The sequence below is a fragment of the Hippoglossus stenolepis genome, chromosome 11, assembly GCF_022539355.2.
Source record: "Hippoglossus stenolepis isolate QCI-W04-F060 chromosome 11, HSTE1.2, whole genome shotgun sequence".
NCBI lineage: Eukaryota > Metazoa > Chordata > Actinopteri > Pleuronectiformes > Pleuronectidae > Hippoglossus > Hippoglossus stenolepis.
The window spans coordinates 13,472,009-13,494,367 of NC_061493.1; the positions used below are offsets into that span (position 1 = coordinate 13,472,009).

The 22,359-nt window shown below is 41.0% G+C and overlaps 3 protein-coding genes across 3 annotated transcripts; 1 reads left to right on the top strand and 2 right to left on the bottom strand.

Annotated features, from left to right (window-relative positions):
* Positions 1–5,866: 5,866 nt before the first annotated feature.
* Positions 5,867–14,529, bottom strand: plk3 (polo-like kinase 3 (Drosophila)). The gene is made up of 15 exons (XM_035169912.2): positions 14,163–14,529; positions 13,126–13,233; positions 12,867–12,983; positions 12,446–12,575; positions 12,225–12,312; positions 11,629–11,724; positions 11,180–11,378; positions 10,886–11,012; positions 10,466–10,581; positions 9,294–9,414; positions 9,113–9,196; positions 8,598–8,760; positions 8,282–8,411; positions 7,982–8,092; positions 5,867–7,878 (listed from the first exon to the last, which is right to left on the bottom strand). Exons 1-15 carry the CDS (start codon positions 14,376–14,378, stop codon positions 7,681–7,683), a joined length of 2,004 nt encoding a protein of 667 aa, XP_035025803.1. The 5' UTR covers positions 14,379–14,529; the 3' UTR covers positions 5,867–7,680.
* A 1,650-nt stretch (positions 14,530–16,179) lies between these two features.
* LOC118117577 (calcyclin-binding protein-like) lies at positions 16,180–17,748 on the bottom strand. The gene is made up of 2 exons (XM_035169915.2): positions 17,665–17,748; positions 16,180–17,296 (listed from the first exon to the last, which is right to left on the bottom strand). The coding sequence occupies exons 1-2, from the start codon at positions 17,745–17,747 to the stop codon at positions 17,134–17,136; spliced, it is 246 nt and encodes an 81-aa protein (XP_035025806.1). The 5' UTR covers position 17,748; the 3' UTR covers positions 16,180–17,133.
* Positions 17,749–18,281: 533 nt separating this feature from the next.
* LOC118118341 (calcyclin-binding protein) lies at positions 18,282–22,028 on the top strand. Its single transcript, XM_035171489.2, has 6 exons — positions 18,282–18,418; positions 19,358–19,568; positions 19,682–19,778; positions 19,873–19,972; positions 20,458–20,552; positions 20,915–22,028. The coding sequence occupies exons 1-6, from the start codon at positions 18,401–18,403 to the stop codon at positions 21,075–21,077; spliced, it is 684 nt and encodes a 227-aa protein (XP_035027380.1). The 5' UTR covers positions 18,282–18,400; the 3' UTR covers positions 21,078–22,028.
* Positions 22,029–22,359: the final 331 nt, after the last annotated feature.

A 22,359-nucleotide genomic window follows, 5' to 3' on the forward strand; every position in this document is an offset into this window, starting at 1 on the left:
TTGAGCCCATGTGAGAATACAGCAAGAAAATGTGGGAGTGAAAGTGGTGATGATGCTTCTAATACACGGTGGAGCTGGAAACATTAAAATATATCTGGTCGGAAAAGGGAAAGTAGAAGCAAACAAAGATGTCAACTTGGAGAGACAACGAGATTCAAGAGCGCCTGGCGGTAAGGACCGACGTACATATATTTCTCAAGCTAGGGACGGCAAGAGACTTCGCCAGAGTTCATACGTCCTGTCCTAGCTCCTCTCTACGCAGGCGCCAAGCCTCGCTCGAATGTTCCGGAAATGTTCCTGTTGTTGTGATTGCATCTGACTTCATATGTGAAAGTCAAATGACATAAGCTCAGTACTCGATGCTGATTGGCTGCTGCTGTTGTTAACAAAGCATGGATAGAAACATGGAGCAAAATGAAATGAACACCACTCAAATATAGTTATGTTTGATTATGGCGTTGACTTAATTGTTGTCGACTTAATTAACTTGCTGATGAATTGATTACTGATGATTGCAGAGTGTATATATACAGTAATTACTTAATTCTACTTAGCAGAAGAAGGAACCACAAAAGATGGCTGTTGTTTCAGTAATCGGTGGAGCACAAGATTTCAGAGTAAGTGTCTCAACCTTTTTTTAACCACACAGATCCTCTGGGCTTTAAAGGTGTATCCTTCCACAGGAAATCATTTCAGATGTTGGAGTAGGCGGGTGACCTCACTGTTAAAACATATCATGTCATTCATTTGTTTGTTAGGGCCCGAGCAACGAACGGTGGGAGGCCCTATTGAAATTGTAAGGATTTTTCTTATTATTATTTCCCTTTTTGGGCCTTTTCAGGGCCTAGACATGCTCAAATTCCGACCAAAGTTTGCAGGAAATTCAAAACCCAAAAAAGTAATTGTATTCTGGAGTAATTTGAAATGGGCGTGGCAAAATGGCTCAACAGCGCCAACTACGGAAAAGCCCCTCAGTTAGCTTTCACCGATCCTCACGAAAATGAGGACAGTTGTGTATCATAACCAGATGCACAAAAAAGTCTCTCAGTGCATTATGAAAAAGGCAACAGGAAGTCGACCATTTTGGATTTAGTGGCCACATTTTTACTTTGACGAACTTGTCCCAGGGATTTCATCAGATCAACTTCAAATTGAGGTGAATGTCATCTCAACAAGATGGATTTTTTTTTTCGTCCGTCTGTCTGTCCGTATACATTTTTTTTGGGGACGGACAGACGGACGGATGTCTGTAATTCTCACCGTGTGATCTGCAATTGATTGCGTGTACCGTAATGCGCAATTAGTAGACAAGGATCGACGTCGCGTGACAGACGCAGGAAGTGAATCGTTATCCTTCCCGCAGTGTGCAAAACACATGCAACGCGGAGCCGTGTGCCCGGTCGCCGATCGCTCTCTCCACCAACCGCAACAGGTCCCGAGTTGCGTGTGCTCGGGCCCGTTCAGTGCTACAATGTAGCCCTAGTTGGCATTATCTTCTTATTAATCTAAGAGGGACAACAACATGTCTTCTGGTTAATTATGCCAAACGGAGCAGGAGAAAATAGTTAAGTAGCGTTTAAAGCAGATTGTTTCTCTCACATACGCCCAATTAATGAAAGGGCTCCTGACTTCGCTCCAAAATCAATGAGGATAGGACGAGTGGTATTTTGGCATCTTTTTAAATTTAGAAATAAATTCCATCAAACATTTCCTCAGTTTCTGTTGCCAGCGATCTGTGACAGAGGTATAGAGCCACTGAGTGTCACCAGCTCTTCAATCCAGACATGTTCAGACCTGTGAAAGTCACAGTTTCTCTCCAACACTCCGCATAATCCCTTTGCAATGACCTCATTTGCATGAACAGATTTTTATCTCTCTTCGGGATTATTGACGACCCCTCCAACTCAGTTAATCATTGTTTTGTGAGCTATTTGCATCCACAATCATTACAAAAAAAAAATTAAGAAAATTACTTTACCAAAAGAGGAAGAGAAGACAATCATATTAGAGGAGTTGGAATATTGCCATTAAGGTACAGCATGAGGAGATGAGGTAATGCTGAAATTACTGTAAAGTGTACTGACTCTGCATTTGCCAATTTGGAGGTGATACAGTTTATTTCCTAGATCTGGGACCCACAGTTGCATGCTCAAATGATAAATGTCTCACTTTTTTTCTGCTTATTTTATATGTTGTGCTTTACAAGAGCACCGTTCAAAGAATAATTAAACTGGTAAACTCTGGGATTTTCAGGCTTTGAACTCTCATTTTGTCCTGCACTTCTCAGAAATCACATTCAGAGACACTCAACTGTGATATGTACAGATGGTTGTTGATGTGGTTAGTGTCTTTTATCAAACAATTTTCACATTTTCTCAGCTTGAAGCATGAAATACATCAAATGAAGCACAGTAAGCTTTGCTTCCTTTGAATGTCTGGATTTTTCCTGGAATAAACAAAGAGGTGCTGTTCAACCCTTTCATATTAAGAGCTTTAGGAAATAGAATATCGTCAGCACTACTAATGCATTACATCATTCTGTCAAAAAGTAAATTAACACTGATCAAAAACTATACAACGAGAATAGAAACTGTAACTTAAAAAAAAAGAGGGTAATTTTGTTAATTTTTACTTGGGGGGTGGTTGGATTCTCACCAAACTCAGCATATATATTATTTGACAGTATCTCTAGATGATTAACTTGTGGAGCTGATCGGTTCGGGGGTGGGGCTGTGGGGGACAACACCCCTGCAGCGGAGCACTTAATACTTGTTGCGTGAATCCCCACAGCCAAAGCAGTATCTACCGAGTTAATGCTGAATCCTGCTTCCCTACTGAAGATGGTAAAATCTTTGCTGCTGGTGATCAATCTGACGCTCAGTGTGTTTGTGTGGGAGAGAGAGGGCGAGTGAGACCCTTTGGTCATTCTGTTATTTTCGATACCACTCGGTTGCAACTTTTGAAAATATACTGCAATTCAGTCAGCAGCACACGCTATAGGACGCTCTGCTGCACACACAAGTTCTCTGTCTGCACTCACAGCACTATGGAGGATGGGGGATCGCTGAGAGGGAGTAGCAGAACCGGCAGGTTATTAAGGGGGTTGGTTTTTTGGTCATCTTGGTAAAAAGGGGATGGCCTCCCCCCTCATCCCCCTGCAAGTTGCCTGTATATAACCAGTAAAAAGCAGATGATGAGGAAGGCTTGTGAATATATTCAGAAAATAGACGCTATCTGCTCTCACTGGCCGTCGCAGATAGCATCTGTAACTTTGGAAGAGATTACAGCTCATTTCTGCCGAGAATACTCAAACTTTTTACCCTATCTCTCTCTAATATGGGCAAAAATTATCAGAAACACATCTCCTTCTGAATCTGCATGTTCCTTTCACTTCCATCATCCCACCAGCACGAGTGACGTCGAGATTACTTTCAACTGATTATGACATTTCTGGGTGGGGGGGACTGCCTGTGTTGCTGGGGGGGACAGAAACATCCAAACACACACTCATACCGAAGTGCTTTAATCTGATCTGCACTTCCTGACTGTCACATCATTTTAAGTGTTAAATTTATCTCCTATGTCACCATTTGTCTTCAGCATCATCTCGTTCATTTTTTATGTCCTGTCACACACCAACAAAGACGAAAGAGATCATCAGCAGAATCTTTTCATACCAGATTTTTACTGCAGAATAGAAGTATTCAGAAAGAATTTGACGGTGGAAATTCTCATTTACACCTCTGAGGTAATAACTGACTGTGGGGAGTGAACATCTCACGCTGCAATTAAAGCTGGGGAATCAGCACATTTGGCCTCAGTCACAGCACAGCAGCCTTGTGATCTCTCGCTGGTGCCCCAGATTCCACAATGCAATCAGGAGGGAAGTTTGATCATAGTTCTCTCTCCCTTTGTCTCTGTGGGATTTCACATAGTAGTTGTTGTGTACTGTCTACAACACGCAATCCAAAACAACCTGCTAACGCGGCTGAATTGACGGTGTCCATGCTTAAAAAGAAGTGCTGCAACATCATTACAACAGCCAGGCATGTGCTTACGTGTATGAAACCCAATGTTGATGTAGAAATCCATGTCTTTGCACTCAATGTGTTATGTGCTTGTTTCCTCCCCAGAGGTTTTTCACAGGTTCTTCTATCACAGCTAAGTCAGCATCAGGTGATTCTAGAAAGTGTGGTTAACAGATTTAGTCAGCGCACCGATGGCTGTCTGTTTTATAATCAACACCTGGATTCTTTGTCTTTTCATGGTGTGAGGACGATTAGCAAGAAAAAATGTGACGTTGTGTAAAGACAAAACAAAATTCTCGAGAAGTCACTGTAATTTGAGGTCGTAGCCCTCACCAAAGAGTTTCTCCTTATCTGAAGATGGAGTCTCTCAGCTGAAGAAAATGTCGTTATCTTTTAATAAAAATTGCAAATATGCGCTGAATTGAATCCACATTCTTATCATGCTTTGTCAAACAAACTTTAATGCTGTGAAGATCTTGTTTGCTATTTTGTAAAAAGTTTATTCTATAATGATAAATATATATATATATATACTCCATTATCTTACATTACAGTGAGAATAGCAAGACAATATTTTGAAATGTTTGGTTCATTTAATGCTGTTTACCAGATGAAGTCACACTTGGACGTACTGATATGAGTCGGCTGGTGTACAACGTCACACACAGCAAACTATTTAGAGTTCATTCCATGGTACCAAAAGACATTACAATGAATTGAGTGTAGTTATTGTAGCCAGCATTTAGATACACGGTGACGTTACTGCTCAAGGCTGCAGGGCAACAAGAACAGGGTCATATTTTGAAGCCTCCTCTTTGTAAAGTAGTAGAACTGAAGTTTAATGAGATCGAGTCACATGAACAGGGATAAAACACTAATAAACAGGCTTACTGTTGTTGTAGACCACGGAAGGGGTTCTTGTATTTTTTTCACATTTATCAAAGAAGAAAATCATGAATGGGGTGATGTCCACTAAAAAGAGCCCAGGATCTAGGGCAAAACACAGCGGCTACATTGGGCAGTGTGGTGTCATTCAATGCCTGTAGCACACATCAGACGTCCAGTGTGCTTGCACATTAAGTTGATGCTCCAGACAGAGAATTGTACAGCGACATTTTATTGACAATTGTCTGTCACCATGATAAACACCATAGGAATGTGCCTGGCTTTCCCATGGAAGTTGTGCTTACATCTTCTCAAGTGTCACCAGTGAAACAAAAGTCCCAGGAGTCCACACTGAAACCGGAGTCAAACCCAATGAAGTGAATAGTCACAGCGTGCTCAACCAAACCAAGGCTGCTGTGTTGAGCTGGCACCATCACCAATGCATAAAACAAGGGTAAGTTCATGAGAATTGTTTAAATACACAATAATGTACTCGGCATTGAAAGGCACCCACCACCACACATTTATAAACATTCCTACTTGACAAGTCTTTCTGACAGGGCAATTCTGTCAAGTACCTAGAGCATAACCTTTTCAATTGACAAACTGCCTTGATATTTGCTTTGTGGAATACGCATTTTGTTTTTAAAATGTATGACCTTTAATCAATTGGTAAATACTTCCTCATATTGAGCGATGTAATGATGTTATACTTTGGACATCTCACAGAAAGTGTCTTCAGTGAAACCACAGGCGCCAACGCTGGTATCCAGAGCGACAGTAAAGCACCAAATATTTCATGCAACAGAGGTAGAGTGATACAATACTATGGCAAATACTGCATCTGTAGTAGTAGAAACCTGTTGAAGATACACCAACTGCTAAACTGATAGCATACCACTTTTAAATAAAAGATAAATTGTTTCATTCAGTGACAATGAGCACAAAAGAAGTTAATTTTCAATAAACTTTATTTTGTCCCATTTTCCCCCAAATACATTACATACAAAAGGTGATCAGAATTCCTTGTGTCAAGACGTAACATTTACACAATAAATTAAAAAAAATGTATAAATAAAAAATAAATAAACAAGACATTATGTGCCAAAAATAAAGACTCTTTCTGAATTGGCAGATGGCTTTCACAATGTTGGGTTTTTTGAAAAACACGTACGCAATACTTGCATTCCACGTCACAGTTTTTAGGATACAACTCTGGGTCGAGAAAGCAATGTAAACCGATAAGGATTACAGTACAGTACAATGGAGTACAATGTTCTCTTTTTTTTCCCCATAGTAGATATTACTGGGATATATACTTAAGATAATAGTTGTTCTAAAAGCTTATACCAGGTAGTGAGTGTAGTGCTCGTGGATTTACTTTTAAACTCGATTCAAAGTACAAAAGTAAATCCCACTTGTAAAACCCATCTCGTATCTTGTTTGTATCCAGCATGACATTCACTAAGGGTTGTTATTGCACTAAACAGACATCCCTCAGAAAGGCACTTTTATCCCCCACCCCCCCATCCTCTTATTCCAACAGTTTTGTTTACCAGCACACGTGTGGCACACACACATTTCACCTACTGTATGTGAATTTAAAACTGAATCATTTTTAAAAAACCAACAAAGAAAATGCCTTTTGGTATCAAGTTAAAAGCAAATAAAAAAAAAAAGTGGTAGTAAAAGTTTTTGCTTTCCAGATGAATTTAAAGGAGAAAAAAAAAAAAAGTGCAAAATTGTGTTGCTCCCCTAGCCCCTTTAATACGCTGTGTACCACGCCAGTGAAATTTGTCTTAATAACTAATAAAAAGACGAAAGTGATGTTGGAGCAGAAGAAGCCAAGATTCTCTAAACGTTAGCATCACCATCATCAAATAAGGCCAGGAATGTTATTTGTGCATGTGAGGTCAAGATCGTAGTGTGATCCTATAGCTGGCTCATGTCATTTGTTTAAAAAAGGAGAAAAATGAATGTGTGCACCATAATCCAAAGAGGCTAGAAACCAACTGTGGGTAGGACGGTCTCTCTCTCTCTCTCTTTCCCCAATCAAACCACACTTCTTCCCAAAGCATCTCTGCTGTAAGATCACAGGTCCAGTGCAAGTCAACGGCATACATGACCTTGCTGCTCAAATACTTCTGGAAAATAGAGTCTGAAAGCATTCCAACTGCAAGATGATCCTCGTTCCGTTACGAGCAGATGGGACAGTTTTAGTGTTTAGATACCTTTGAGAAACCATGCCTTGGTTATTGGCTATCAGGGGAAGCTGAAAGCTGCAGGGTTGGGTGGATGGCTTTAAAAGATCCAAGCAAGAAGCGGTGGTTTCGAGTGATTGAAGGAAGGTCATTGCGAGTTTGGGCGTTCATTTAGGCATCTGCCCATGAGGAATCCGTCATCTCAGGCCATTAAGGAGTCTCTTATTTTAGGTATCGGTACCTTCCAGGTGGATACCTTTGAGGCATAAGCTGTACAGGCACAAACCCTTGAGGCAGATGCTGCATTGGGCAACTTCCTGACTGCTTGATGTTCATCAAGGTTAATGTAACTGACAAAACGCAGCCTAAGCACTAGTCAAGACAAGAATGTTGCTCAGGAGTGCAGCAACCTTCCATCCATCAACTGGACAGGCGTCTGCCCCTCCCAGTGTTGCCTTGAAAAATGATATCAACCAGTCAGGCTGCCCAAGAAAAGCTGTCAACCAGTCAGGTTGCCTCTAAGGCATCTGCCGCTCAGGCAGCCTGGGAGGCACAGAGCTGTGCTTTTAGGCATCAGCATGGTGTTGAAGCAGCTGCACCACATATCGGAGTCGGTGTCGCAGCTCGGGGGTGCAGCCCATCTCATTCAGCATGCTGAGGAGGTAAGTGTATGAGACGCGTTCCCGGCTGATGTAGGTGAGTAAGTAGGAATCGTCGGATGACTTGCACAGGATGATCTTGGTGTGGTCTGTGTAGAAGTTCACCTGAAAGGAATGAAAACAGAATGACGGTAAGAAAAATTACCAAAATGGAAACTGCCATCTGAATAATTGGAAAATAGGTGGATCTAGCGGAGCATTTTCTTACCTGTAGAGTGCCATTGTTGAAGAGCATAACAAGAGCGTGGTCAGTCTTCACCCACTGGAGCAGCAGAGGAGGAGCAACTGAGACCTGTTCATCACAATGCAGATCTCCACCCTGAGGAGGTCAGAGAGGATTTAGTTTAGTTCACTGACTCAGGTTAAATACTTGTAAATTTAATTATGTCTTTTTCTTTACAGTGATCAACTTTTAAACAATTATTTTTAAAATGGAAACATGATCATCCTTTAGTATTCCCAATATCAAACTTATGACTATAGCCCATTAACTAAAACACTCATTTACCTCCATGAGGTTCTCCTCCATGTAGTTGGCCATTAGCTCGACAATTTGTTTCTGGCTGCGAAGCTGCTCAGGTAGAGCGTTAGCAGCAAAACTGAAGTGTTTGTTGTTGGTCATGCAGTAATGAACTGTCCTGTTGGGGAAAACAAAAACGCATTCAAAAATAGGTTTGATAGAAGACAAGTTTTGACATTTGACTAAAATGTCAATTGGAATACAATCCCTTTAAGTGAATCAGTCATTTGTATAATGTTAGGAAGTCCTATGCATAATCTATACATGTCCCCCTACTTAAAAAAAAATAAAAATAAAAACTTACTTGCGTTGGTCACATAGACTGAGATGTGTTCCCTCATTGAACAGCACACCGATACTTTGGTTCGACAGCTGGTAGCCAAAACCATATTTGTTTGAGTAGTCGACCCATTTAGTAACCCACAGGAAGGACTGTGGTCTGGACAAACATGGTGGGTTCCTGGTGGCTAGAGGAAGAAAAAACAATGTTGGACTGTTAAAATTTCATAGCGCATAATATTAATCCTGAGTAAATGAAGAGCACAAAATAAAGTTTTAATTTCCAAGTAGATAGTCAAAGGTTGTAAAGGACTGGATGAAGCATTTAAATCAGAGTCTGCTTCTCTTAGTTTAATTCAACAGAAAGTAAGAAAGGATTCATGTTAAGAGACTGAAGTGCAGCAATATTTTGTCTGGCATGCGTCTGTTGCCCAATTCCTCATACAATGATTGTGAAACGCTTCTTGGAACACAGAGCTAACTTGCTAAACATTATTATTAAGCAGTAGCCAAACATATATGTGCTTTGCGCTCTCCTACCTGCAGGCATGGTGGCCAGGCAGTTTTTGAGAACCTTCATGGCCGATTCAGCAACAGCAGCAGGGGTCAGCGCATCTTCGCACGCTGAGAGAGAACAAGCAAAACATTGATTAAAAACACACAAAAAAACAACAAGACTAGATATATTTAAAATCTGTTGAAAAGAAGTACTGAAACCTACGCTCAGAGCTGCTGGCCATGGTGCCCTTGAAGGAGCGAGAGATTGATTTCCTGGATTCCTCCTCAGCAGGAGTTTGTTCCAGAGGCACGGAGCTGACCAGCTGACCAGTGGGTGAGGGCACCTGAGCGGCAACAAGACACACAATCAAACAAACACTCACGACAACCAAAGTGTGTGTAAAAGCAGGACAGAAAATAAATAAATAAAATAAAAAAAGATACCCACAGACTAACAAATGAGTGCAAGTCATTTGAGGGCCTGAACAAAAACGTTGCTTTTCATTCCAACTCATACTGCAGGTTGAACTGTTGATGCCTCATTGATTTTTAAGGTTTTAGTTTTCACATCACTTTCACTGCACTGCAGATGAAACAATTTCTCGTACTGCAGTTTCCACTGCAACTGTGATGTGACATCAACAGTTTCCAATCTCATGTTACCTCACACCTGTGTTAGAGTTCCAGTAATCTGTCCATTATCAAGCTGACAAAGAAATATTCATGACACAGAGCAAACAATGTTGTTCCTTTGGTCTTTATGAATAACAACTAGACCAGCCCCATTAGGGAGTGGCCTGACTGAGCTTCCTGGCTCCATTTGTGAATCAGAAACTATTAATGATTATGTCTGTAGTGAGGGGAAAAGCAGAAGTTTCCAGAGAAAACAGTTTCCTCAGCTTCATGCTACAATACACAGTAGAACAGAGGCTGTGCTACATTTCTCCTCTGACTTGTCTATTGACAAGCTGAAAGACATCTGGGACAAAACAGCTTCTTATACTGCAATCTCACTGGAACATATCCAAACAGCCCGAAAAAACTAACTTGTAGAAATCCTTAAAAAAATGGATACGCTCTTGAAATATCTTTGAAGTTAAAAGCTCAATATTCAGTGTGTCCAAGTCTTGAAATGTGTCAATGGCAGTTACATTTGTAGAATAGTTACAGCGTTTAAATGAATGCTGTGGTGTTCAGCTCACTCCAAACAGTTATAAAAGAGGTTGTTATCCATCTGTATATCTATCCATCTACGAACTAAGATAAAAAGGGTAAAACATTTACAGAGGGTTTATTTTTTCCAGTTTAGTGTAATTCACCTTTATCAGGATTTTTAGCCAATATTGATAGTGTGATGTAGAGCTGATGCTATAGGAGGAGAAAAAAAGGTTGTACCTCATTGGGTCCCACTGTCTTGTAACTGATCTGGCGGTTGATTGAACATTTGACGATGCCCGACACCAGCTTGGAAATGTCTTTGTCGTCCTTTTCCTCGCATGGAATCTTCTCCACTGCAACAGGAACATTTGTACATTAGAAGAAATGTCACAACAAATATGTTCAAGCATGAGGAGCCACTTCACGTATCAGTAATTTTCAGAAATGCTTACAGGAAATCTAAACCTGGAAACCATCTGGTTGGTCATGTGCATTTTTTAAAAAACACTTCCCACAAGAGCAAACTGGATAGACAACATGACCAATGAGCAGAGTTTCATTTACAAAAAGAACAAATATGTAACCAACCAGATTATTTGCTAAATGAATGACCTAGTCCTCTACTGTGCCAGTCACTTGATTGCTGCTGCTGCTTACCTTTCGATTTCTTCTTGCCAAAGAAGCTCTTGGCCATTTTAGCAAAGAATTTCTTGGCAGGACTCGGGGGGTGGAGCTCTGGCACCATCTCACAGCTGCTGGGAGGAAGCTTATCAGGAGTGTAACCCTAGAGGAGGAAAACGCAGAGAGCAAACAGACAAAAGGTGAGGAAGATGACGAGAGAAGTAGAAGGCACATATCGCATTCTCTGTGAACACTAAAGAGAAGAGTACTAAATTCTGTAATAGCTTTAAGCATAATTTCCCCGCTCCCTATACAGTCATTTTGACGTACTTTGGTGAAGAATTCATGGTTGAGGATCTGATCGAGCGAGAGTCTGTCATTGGGATTTTTCTGCAGGATGCCCGAGATGAGTCTCTGTGCGGCGGGGGAAAGCGTGGCGGGCAGGTTGTACCGAACTTCCTTTATACACTTGTACGTCTCCTTCAGGTCCAGAGTCTCGAACGGAGGGTTGCCACACATCAGCGTGTACCTGGACAGCAGAAACCAAGGCAACCGTCGGTCAAATAAAGAGACAAACTTAATGATTCTGACTTTTTTTTATTTTTTTATAAATGACCTCGCTGCTCGAGTGCAATGTCCTCATTTTCATGCTGACCAAGGCAGGATAGATAAACCACAAAGAAAGTAGCTACAAAATAAGCATTAGTCATTTACACATGACCGGAGAGAACAAATGACTCCAGGCTAAATTAGAGAAGAAAGAACTAAACCAAACTCACATGACACATCCAAGAGACCAAACATCAGACTCAGTGCCATGGCCCTGTCTGTTGAGCACCTCGGGGGCCAAATAGTTGGGAGTACCGCAGATTGTTCTGAGAAAAGAAAAAAAACAAAAAAAAAACAAAACACACAAGACACATTTAACACCTCAATCTTCCAATTCAGTTCCTGTCTAATACAGACATGGAAGCAGTGGTTGAAGCATTTTTCCCCAGCACAGAAATGCTTCTGGTATTCCACAGGAAGGTGTCAAACAGGTAGTGAAACTCTGCGCTAAGCGCTACATTCAACTGCCACTTGGAAACCGGTTTACTTAGGTACTTACTGAGGGGGAAAAGAGGTGAGAGGAACAATGTGCTTAGTAACTGACGTAAGTGTTTAAGGTAATTGTTCATCACACAAGTCTAGAACAGGACTCATGTTCAAGATGTGGATAGAGATACACCTCAATGAGAACTATGCACAGCTTCGAACTACAAATCACATAAGGGTGAAAAAGTGAGAAATTGTTCCAAGAGCCATTTATCATTTTTTAATATAAACAGTTTGTGGCCAACTCCTTTAAAATAAAACTTAAATAAAATATACTAACTTTTTCCTCTGTTCGACTGTCTCCAGCTTGGCAGCGAGGCCAAAGTCCCCCAGCCGCAGCTCCATGTTCTCATTGACAAAGAAGTTGCCTAAAAAGAGACAAAACCATTTGTCCAGTCAGCATTCCACAGATAACATGTGCGCCTGCCCAAATTCACAGCAGATTCCTGGCATGCCTGTGTGTGCACACGCCACGTTTTCCAGTGTCGTCTGGTCACATACCTAGTTTGAGGTCTCTGTGCAGGATGCCTCGGCTGTGGAGGTACTTGAGGCCGGATATGATCTGTCTGAGGTAATATCTCACTTCTGGCTCCGTGAGCGTGTGCCTGGCCTTCCAAATGTGTGCTAGAGACTAGGGAAACAAAGCAATGAGCAACCGTCAACGCCACATCCATCAGTGGGACTGTGCAACACACATCACACGCTCCGCACTAGCACAGAGAGTAGGTGATGCTGGTAATCAGATGGGTGTCTGGGACTCGACGTCGATAGTCATTTGACTCTGAGATATATACTCAGAGCATTTTGTTTTGTTTCCATTGCACCACTGCAGAGCAAAACAAAGCAAGCTGTATACTGTAGGTATATGCAAAACACATGTAGGAGTATGAGCCCACATGCAAATAAATGTCTGAGGTCTCACCTTCCGACTGCAGAGCTCGAGGAATATGTAGATGTTGTCTTGGTCTTCAAAATGATGAGAGAATTTCACCACATGCTTGTGTGACAGGGTTTTGTGCAGCTCGATTTCATTCGTAATCTGTCAAAAGAAATGTGACATCCGATCAGTTTTCTGGGCCCATTATTTCAAGCCCTGACACATCCAGATGTTTTGAAGTCAGATAACGCAGCGTTCTCTTCTGCGAGACACACCGATCAAACAAACAAGTACGGTCGTGTACCTTGTCCCTCTGGTGTGGTTTGGACACCCTGCTCTGGGGAATCACCTTCACGGCATACATTTTGTTGCTGGAGAGGTCTGTCATCTCGTAGCATCGAGCAAAGCCACCCTGGGGGAGATAAAAACAACGATCATTTAAAATGCAGCAGGTTGAAAACCTGCAATGGCCATAAATAAGCTGCATTAAAAAGGCAAGTCTCTGATCCAAGAATGACTGGGCCAAATATGATGTGGAGGCAAAGGGTGAGGTGAGGAAATACGCAATCCAGAATTAAACACAATACAAGAAAAGGGTTAACTCAGTCAGGTGGATCATTTCATAACCAAGGTAATCAGCATCTTGGATGTTCTCATATGCGTCTTAAACCTAAAAATCATGCCCAGATTTTCATGTTTACTGCTTTTTGTTTACGCATTTCCCAGGTTGTAATCAAGATGTGCTCGAGGACAGAAGGGACGAGGCAGAGCAGCCTGCTGCATTCATTAACCGTGAAATTGACGGAGACGTTTCCAGCTCTGCGGCAGGCGGCAGGAGAGAGAGGGGAGAAACGACTTGGCTGGGTGCCTGACGCAGCGTATGGATGACGAGCAACACGTTGATCACACAGCCCCTCCATTCATACATGTGCGAAAACACACACAACATTGAGAGGGAGGGGACACGGGCAGACGCATGCGTTGCTGGTCTCACAGCAGCCCCACAAGTCATTTAAATACACGCGTGCTCGTGGATGAGGAACTCCCCTGGTTCTATAAAGGTGCTGCCGGTCATGTGTGCGCACGGGAGCCGGGCACACCTTGCGCCTGATTCATTCAGCAATGACGCGCGGCCACGGAGGGGAAGGTTGGCCACATCCACCACGAGGTCGTCCCCTATTCCCGCAATCAGTAACGCACCTGGGAGACAGCCCGCGGTGATTTGTGCGCAGCGACAGATTCAGTATCAAACTCAAACCGGCGACTCAGTGACACATGGGGATAAAAAAAAAAAGATTCCGACGGCAACCATGAGGGGAAACATGAAATGAAAGTCCATACCTTTCCCAGAAGCTTCCCTTTACTGTATGACCTCCCCGTCTTGGAGTCTGTCACCACCTGAGCCAGCTCCGGTCTGCTCTGCTCGGGTCGGTTCCTGCTGGCTCGCCCCGGGGCAGGGGGCTGCGGGGCTCCACGCTCCGGAGCAGGCTTGAATAAATCCGCATTCATGGCGTGGCACGAAAGGCGCTGCGCCGCGCTGAAACACCCGGTATCCATTCAACTCAGCGGCGGTGGGAGCGACCAGACAGTTCGTACACAGGCCTGAAGATGAATAAATATTCCTTTCGCCCGTGGTTCAGCAGCTGCTCGTGTGCGTAATGATGCGTCCGCCGCTTCCAACTGTCTCCATCTGGCGTGGCAGGGCTCGGCTCAGTCCGGATATATAGGCGAGCGGCGACGTCACGGAGCAGGGGGGCGGAGAGAGGGTGGCGCAACCCCGGCGGAGAAAGTCCAGACGATTTGTCCAGACACGATCCCCAATCATAACAGTATCCGGAGTGTGAGGGAAAAATATGAATGAAGCAGCTCATGGGAAATGAAAAAAAGGAAAAGAGTATTGATGCAGCTCGTGTTGTGTGAGAGAGCTGCTGCTGTGACAGGAGCAGGTTCCACGCTGTCTGAGCATCTGAAATCCACACAGACAGTTTGATGAATGGGGTAGAGAGACAGTCCTGAGGGTCGAGAACAACTGAAATCTGCAAATCAACCTTTAATTTCATCTTCTGAGATTAAAAAAAACATCAGCTCCTAACTTCTGCTCTTTCATTATTCCAGGGGCGGATCCAGAGTTGCGGCCAGGGGGGGCTGCTGGCCCCAGCTGATATGAATGGCCCCTGGGTAGAACCCGTCCTTTCAGTAGTCCTGAAAGTACAACAAATATTTTTGAAGTGCACAATGTGCTTCATCAAGAAACAGTTTATAAAATATATTCAGTGATATGTGTCTTTGCTCAAAGCTATAGAGCTAACATATAACAAGGAATGACTAAAATGTGCAGCTTACTGAATCAGGATATCTGCGTGGATGTTGGAAATCGTGGCCCCCTTTACTGCATTAGTATTATTATTTAGTCTTCGTTCATACTCTTTCGTTGTTCCAGTTATTCTCATCATGGAAATGCCAAGAGTATTGTTTATGTATCCTTTATTTAACCAGGAAGGTCCAATTGAGATGCAATATATTTATCTGCCAGAGACACCTGATCAAAATGGGCCGCAATGGTGTAAAAAGTTTCAAATAAAAGCAGGGACAAATAACACATGGAATCATACTAAAACACAGCAAGTCTGTTAAAAGCAAAGAACACACACAGAAGCATGAAAGGAATCAGTAGCTAAAATGAATTACAGAAAATTAAAGGCACAGATTATTAGAGAAGATAGATAGACATACTGTATGTTGCATATGAATTGTTTTGTTGTGATTTCAGTTGAGCAAACCTGATGTATAATTGCACAAGTTATAGTTATACTAACATGGGAATATTACAAGGTCATATTTAATACAACTACAAACTTTATGTTCAATCAAAGTTTTTTGAGAGAAACATTTCAGATTATAGATTATAAATACATTGCAGTAAGTCTCAATTTATTTTGTAAAACTACAGACGCAGAAAATGCTAAAAATTTAAGTCCTACAAAATAAAAGCTCACATTTCTCAATAAAAAACTTTGATTGGACCTCTCCTGAACCAACGATAACTGCTGCCCCCTGGTGGAGGAGACATCTCAAAACCCCCGCACAACTTGAGGATATAGACTCCCTTTATACAATTGTGCTGTGACTGTTTTTAGAAACATGACAAGTCATTATCGATTAAAAGTTGCACTGGATCACAAACAGTCCTCTATGTGATCATAAGCAAGTTACTATATTGGTCCAAACTAGGATTGTTAAATGTATTCAAGTACGGGTAACTAAATTCAACAGCTTCATGAGAGTAAATATATGTCCAATAAATGTAATCAAGTCTAATTTGACATCAAAATCACAAGACAAATGGAACAACGAGGAGTCAGTTCAAAAGTTATATTTGTCTGAACTGCATGAACAACCTGAGGGCGGGCAACAATACACATAAGACTGACATGAACAACCAAAGCAAAATATCAACTTAGTTAAAAAGTCAATTTGTACATATTCACAAACAGTGGAGACAAATCATGATGCAAAAAAGTTGAACCATGGAAATCATAGTAGGAAAATCACTACGTTACATGAAAGAATTGAAATGAATGTTTGGGTTTTACACAGTTTAACACGAGTAAAGCACATTACACTTTATACACACCCATGCAGTAATGTAGATTATTACACTGGGCTGTATGATCGCTACAGTCTTTGCAACTATCATCATGGTCCATTTATAGAATGACAAAAAAAAATCAAAAGGCTGATCTGAAGACTGATATGTCCTCTGGTCGTCTTCATTTAAGGAATGCGAGGGTGACTTAAGCAAATGTTCACGAGAAAACATCCTATACATCAGTTTAGCTACAACGAATCAGCACAGGACGATCAACAAGTGACTTAACAGAACAAGTCAACAATTTTTCCATTTCCCTGGTCCAGTTGAAATCATGTACAACTTACAAGATATTCATCTTGGGAAGAAAATGGCTGCATTATGGTAGAAAAGACATGATGAATCGGTGTGAATTCTTGTTGTGTTTAGGCTTCTGCCTCATGATCAGCACTTTTGTGTTTGTACACAATTGTGTGATTATATTTATTAACAGCTTTATGATTTATGACTATTAGCAGCCTGGTTTTCAAAGCTGAGGCCATCCAGGGATTAAAAATTACTCATGTCTCCTTATTTATGAGCTGTATACCTAAATTCTACATATTGTGAAAGTGTGATTTATATACTGGGACGTCGGTTATACCGTTTGATATTCAATTCATGTCTGCTGCAGCCTTGGAAGATCTCACTTATTTTCGCTTGCGGAATAGAAGTGGGTGCAGTTTACAGGTCCAGCGCGTCTTCTCCTCGGCTCTTCTTCTCCTGGGACTCTGACCAGGCTTTGTTGATGGTTCTCTTCATCTCGTCATCTCCGTCGGAGTATATCTTCTTCAGCATGCTCATCAGGCCGTCGCTGGGGTCTGCAGTCTCCTCCGTAGTGGGTTTTCTGTTGAGAAGCAATGAGGAAATGCAGAAGGGATGTATCCAAGTTTAGCTAAATTGTTTGGATTCTCATGCATGTGTGCACCCAAGTTACATGTATTCCTGCCTAATACATAGTGGCACATATAGTGCTGTTGAGTGATTGGATTTGAAAATTATCATTGTTTTAAGTGGATAGAAAGTTATGGTTCAGTTTATTCTTCATGTAACTACACCTACCAATGTGTCTTTGGCTGCAGCTGATGCATCTGCACACATTCATTTGATGAAATCAGTCACTTGAGCATGCAGTGGTCCTAACCTCAATTCAAATTCCAGACTAATTTCTTCTTCTTAATTAAAAGCTTAAATACATAGTTTAAGTTAGCTTACTCTTTCTCTTTAGTCTGCAGTTCCGCCTTCGTTAGGCACCCCCACTTCTTTGTTGTCTGCTTCTTGCACATGACCAGGACCATGTCTGAGTGCAAATGAATTCAAAATAGCCTCAGATGTTTTGTTGTGAAAGGCTGAAATCTCTGGGGAAATATTATGATTTTAAATGCCTTAATTAGTTAAAATCATTTAATGCTGCTTATTTATGTCTTATAAGTTAATTGATCAACAAATGCAAGTCTCAATGCCTCAGTTTATACCAAGATCCAATAACTTGTCACTTTCTATCAAAAATAACCATATAATCCCTTTAAACACATTTATCGGTAGATATCACACTCGCAGCAGCACATGGGATCATCTGGCTCCGGAGGCTTTAACTTCTCCCATTTCATTATGGCTTCCTGAAGTTCACAGGGCAACTTCGTTCTCTGGAGCGATGCACAAATGAACTACACCATTAAAACAAACTATTAGTGCAGGGAACATATCTATGGAAATGTACTGACAGAATCTATAACACAAAAACACACACACACGATCTATAACAAAAATATTTGTCACCACTTCAGTCCGATAGGTGGCGGTCGTGCACTTACAGACAGGCTCTCCGACCACCAACAATCAGGAAGAAGAAGAAGAAGAAGAAGAAGAAGAAGAAGAAGAAGAAGAAGAACGACGGCGCTGCAGTGTGAAGAGCGTGTTTGTGCTAAGCTAACACAACCCAGAAGCTAAAATGGATTTAACTGAACAGGTTAGTTTTATATTTTTATGTATCTCCATTTACACACACAGAGCAACAGTAGGGTTAGCATTATGAACTGGTGTGGCTGAATTAAAGCCATATTATTAACACTAGTTTACATAACTAGCCATTGCTAACCAGCAAAGTAAAATAATGTTCATACGTATCCTCTGAAGTCTGAACGTAGCCTACATTTATTTAAATTCAGTTCTCCCGCGGGTTTGATAGAGATGGAGACACAACGTTGTGTTTGTGAGCAGCTAGCTAGCTAGCCAGCACACCGCTAGTTTTGACTGGAGTCAGAATGTTCTAGCAACGTAATGCTAACACGCTAACGTTAGCCGAAGTAGAAGCTCGTTTCTCATCAGTCATTGAGGCAGCAAAATTGAAGTGAGGAGATTGGACGTATATGTTTTTTGTCTTAACTGTTATATGATGAGATCTTGAAGTATATCAGCTAACTATGCAGAGGGACAGTTGATGGCGTTTAGGATCAGGGGGATCTATGGTCTGTCAACTACAAGGAGGCAATGACATACTGATAATAAAGGTAAAAGCAAAATAGTGTCTTTTAGTGTTGAGATACCACCAGAACATCATCATCATCATCATCATCAGTAATAAACACCTCTTCTCAGAAGACAGTCTCATTTAGTGTTTTGATTGTGGGGGTGGACTTAACACATCCAACAATTACCATAGGTGTTTGATTGAGTTAAGAGATGGTGACTGTGAAGGTGATGGCACATGAACCATTTAATTTTCATATTCATCAAACCATTCAGTGACATCCAGATTTGCTGTTTTTCTACTAAATTATTCAGCTTTTAACAATCTATCTTATCTGGTCTTTTGCAATTGAAAATAGGCTGTGGACATTGAGAATGAACTGGAACTGTAATTCCAGGATGTGCTTTTCTCATTGGTCCGATGCTTTCCCCAATGCAGATCAACCAGTTGGAGGCAGACTTGCTGGAGATGGGGTCACTCTTGGACAAATCAGAGAGGAAACGAGTGCAGGAGCTGTTAAATCAGGAGCAGAAGAAGGTGGAGAAGGAGCTTTCAGTCAAAAAACAACAGAAGGAGCAGCAGGCCAGGAGACAAGCAGACCCATCTGCAGCCTCTAAAGCAGCGTACACAGTCAAGATCAACAACTATGGTATGCTGCAATTGTTCACTCACCGATGCTGTCAGTCATTTGTTAGAAAATGTGTATGTGTGTTCACAAAGTATTTGAAAGTTGTTCACTATTTTTCTTCTTCTTCTTTACAGCTTGGGACCAGTCAGATAAATATGTAAAAATTTACCTCACACTGAAGGATGTGCACAAAATCCCATCGGAAAATCTGGAGGTCAACTTCACAGAAAGGTTAGATGATAACCAGCCTGTATCAATGATTGTACATAGCATACATTATCAGCATATAATATTTAACACACAATTCTAATTCTGTCTGTTGAAGGTCATTTTCTGTTCTGGTGAAGGATCTTGATGGGAAAAACCATCAAATGAAAATTGTCAATCTGTTATATCCAATCGATGAAAAGGAAAGCTGCAAAAAGGTGAAGAAAACAGATACATGTGTTTTAAAGGGATTATATGGTTATTTTGATAGAGAGTGACAAGTTATTGGATCTTGGTATAAACTGAGGCAGTGAGACTTGCAGTTGTTGATCAATTAACTTATAAGATATAAATAAGCAGCATTAAATGATTTTAACTAATTAAGGCATTTAAAGCCATAATATTTTCCCAGAGATTTCAGCGTTTCACAACAAAACATCTGAGGCTATTTTGAATTCATTTGCACTCATTTTAAATTTGTTCAGCCACTAGAGGGCAGAAAGTAGACAATATCTAACAGCTCAACTATTGGCCAGATTGAATCAACATGGCCATCTTGTTGTCTCTTTTCTTGTCAACTGCATTTAGTTTCAGTTTTAATTCTGAATATTGCCATTGGTTTGGTTCAGACAATTCCTGAAGAGAATATTCTAGTGTCTTTGTCTCTCTGAAGGCCTTTAACCACTTTTCCTCCCTGCCATAGATAAAAACAGACATGGTCCTGGTCATGTGCAAGAAGCAGACAACAAAGAAGTGGGAGTGCCTAACGAAGGCGGAACTGCAGACTAAAGAGAAAGAGTAAGCTAACTTAAACTATGTATTTAAGCTTTTAATTAAGAAGAAATTTGTCTGGAATTTGAATTGAGGTTAGGACCACTGCATGCTCAAGTGACTGATTTCATCAAATGAATGTGTGCAGATGCATCAGCTACAGCCAAAGACACATTGGTAGGTGTAGTTACATGACGAATAAACTGAACCATAACTTTCTATCCACTTAAAACAATGATAATTTTCACATCCAATCACTCAACAGCACTATATGTGCCACTATGTATTAGGCAGGGAATACATGTAACTTGGGTGCACACATGAGAATCCAAACAATTTAGCTAAACTTGGATACATCCCTTCTGCATTTCCTCATTGCTTCTCAACAGAAAACCCACTACGGAGGAGACTGCAGACCCCAGCGATGGCCTGATGAGCATGCTGAAGAAGATATACTCCGACGGAGATGACGAGATGAAGAGAACCATCAACAAAGCCTGGTCAGAGTCCCAGGAGAAGAAGAGCCGAGGAGAAGACGCGCTGGACCTGTAAACTGCACCCACTTCTATTCCGCAAGCGAAAATAAGTGAGATCTTCCAAGGCTGCAGCAGACATGACTTGAATATCAAACGGTATAACTGACGTCCCAGTATATAAATCACATTTTCACAATATGTAGAATTTAGGTATACAGCTCATAAATAAGGAGACATGAGTAATTTTTAATCCCTGGATGGCCTCAGCTTTGAAAACCAGGCTGCTAATAGTCATAAATCATAAAGCTGTTAATAAATATAATCACACAATTGTGTACAAACACAAAAGTGCTGATCATGAGGCAGAAGCCTAAACACAACAAGAATTCACACCGATTCATCATGTCTTTTCTACCATAATGCAGCCATTTTCTTCCCAAGATGAATATCTTGTAAGTTGTACATGATTTCAACTGGACCAGGGAAATGGAAAAATTGTTGACTTGTTCTGTTAAGTCACTTGTTGATCGTCCTGTGCTGATTCGTTGTAGCTAAACTGATGTATAGGATGTTTTCTCGTGAACATTTGCTTAAGTCACCCTCGCATTCCTTAAATGAAGACGACCAGAGGACATATCAGTCTTCAGATCAGCCTTTTGATTTTTTTTTTTTGTCATTCTATAAATGGACCATGATGATAGTTGCAAAGACTGTACCGATCATACAGCCCAGTGTAATAATCTACATTACTGCATGGGTGTGTATAAAGTGTAATGTGCTTTACTCGTGTTAAACTGTGTAAAACCCAAACATTCATTTCAATTCTTTAATGTAACGTAGTGATTTTCCTACTATGATGGTTCAACTTTTTTGCATCATGATTTGTCTCCACTGTTTGTGAATATGTACAAATTGACTTTTTAACTAAGTTGATATTTTGCTTTGGTTGTTCATGTCAGTCTTATGTGTATTGTTGCCCGCCCTCAGGTTGTTCATGCAGTTCAGACAAATATAACTTTTGAACTGACTCCTCGTTGTTCCATTTGTCTTGTGATTTTGATGTCAAATTAGACTTGATTACATTTATTGGACATATATTTACTCTCATGAAGCTGTTGAATTTAGTGAAGCCTTCACAGAAGCCTGCCTGATTGGAAGTTTTACGTTTTGGTTTCAGGACTGTCTCCATGAGCTGAATCTTTACTCATTGTTAAAACTAAACTAAAAACCCTTGTTACCCGTACTTGAATACATTTAACAATCCTAGTTTGGACCAATATAGTAACTTGCTTATGATCACATAGAGGACTGTTTGTGATCCAGTGCAACTTTTAATCGATAATGACTTGTCATGTTTC

Bases quoted from the DNA above. Each gene is read 5' to 3' on its own strand.
- plk3 (XM_035169912.2), bottom strand. From the start codon at position 14,378: ATGGATACCGGGTGTTTCAGCGCGGCGCAGCGCCTTTCGTGCCACGCC. The intron at 11,379-11,628 runs GTGAGTTTGGTT...TCTGCTGTCCAG, and splicing joins TGGTCTCTTGGATGTGTCAT to GTACACGCTGATGTGTGGCA. The intron at 7,879-7,981 runs GTAAGAAAATGC...CATTCCTTTCAG, and splicing joins TCAACAATGGCACTCTACAG to GTGAACTTCTACACAGACCA.
- LOC118117577 (XM_035169915.2), bottom strand. From the start codon at position 17,747: ATGGTCCTGGTCATGTGCAAGAAGCAGACAACAAAGAAGTGGGGGTGC. The intron at 17,297-17,664 runs GTAAGCTAACTT...GCTTCTCAACAG, and splicing joins CTGCAGACTAAAGAGAAAGA to AAAACCCACTACGGAGGAGA.
- LOC118118341 (XM_035171489.2), top strand. The intron at 19,973-20,457 runs GTGAAGAAAACA...TCCCTGCCATAG, and splicing joins AAAAGGAAAGCTGCAAAAAG to ATAAAAACAGACATGGTCCT. The intron at 20,553-20,914 runs GTAAGCTAACTT...GCTTCTCAACAG, and splicing joins CTGCAGACTAAAGAGAAAGA to AAAACCCACTACGGAGGAGA.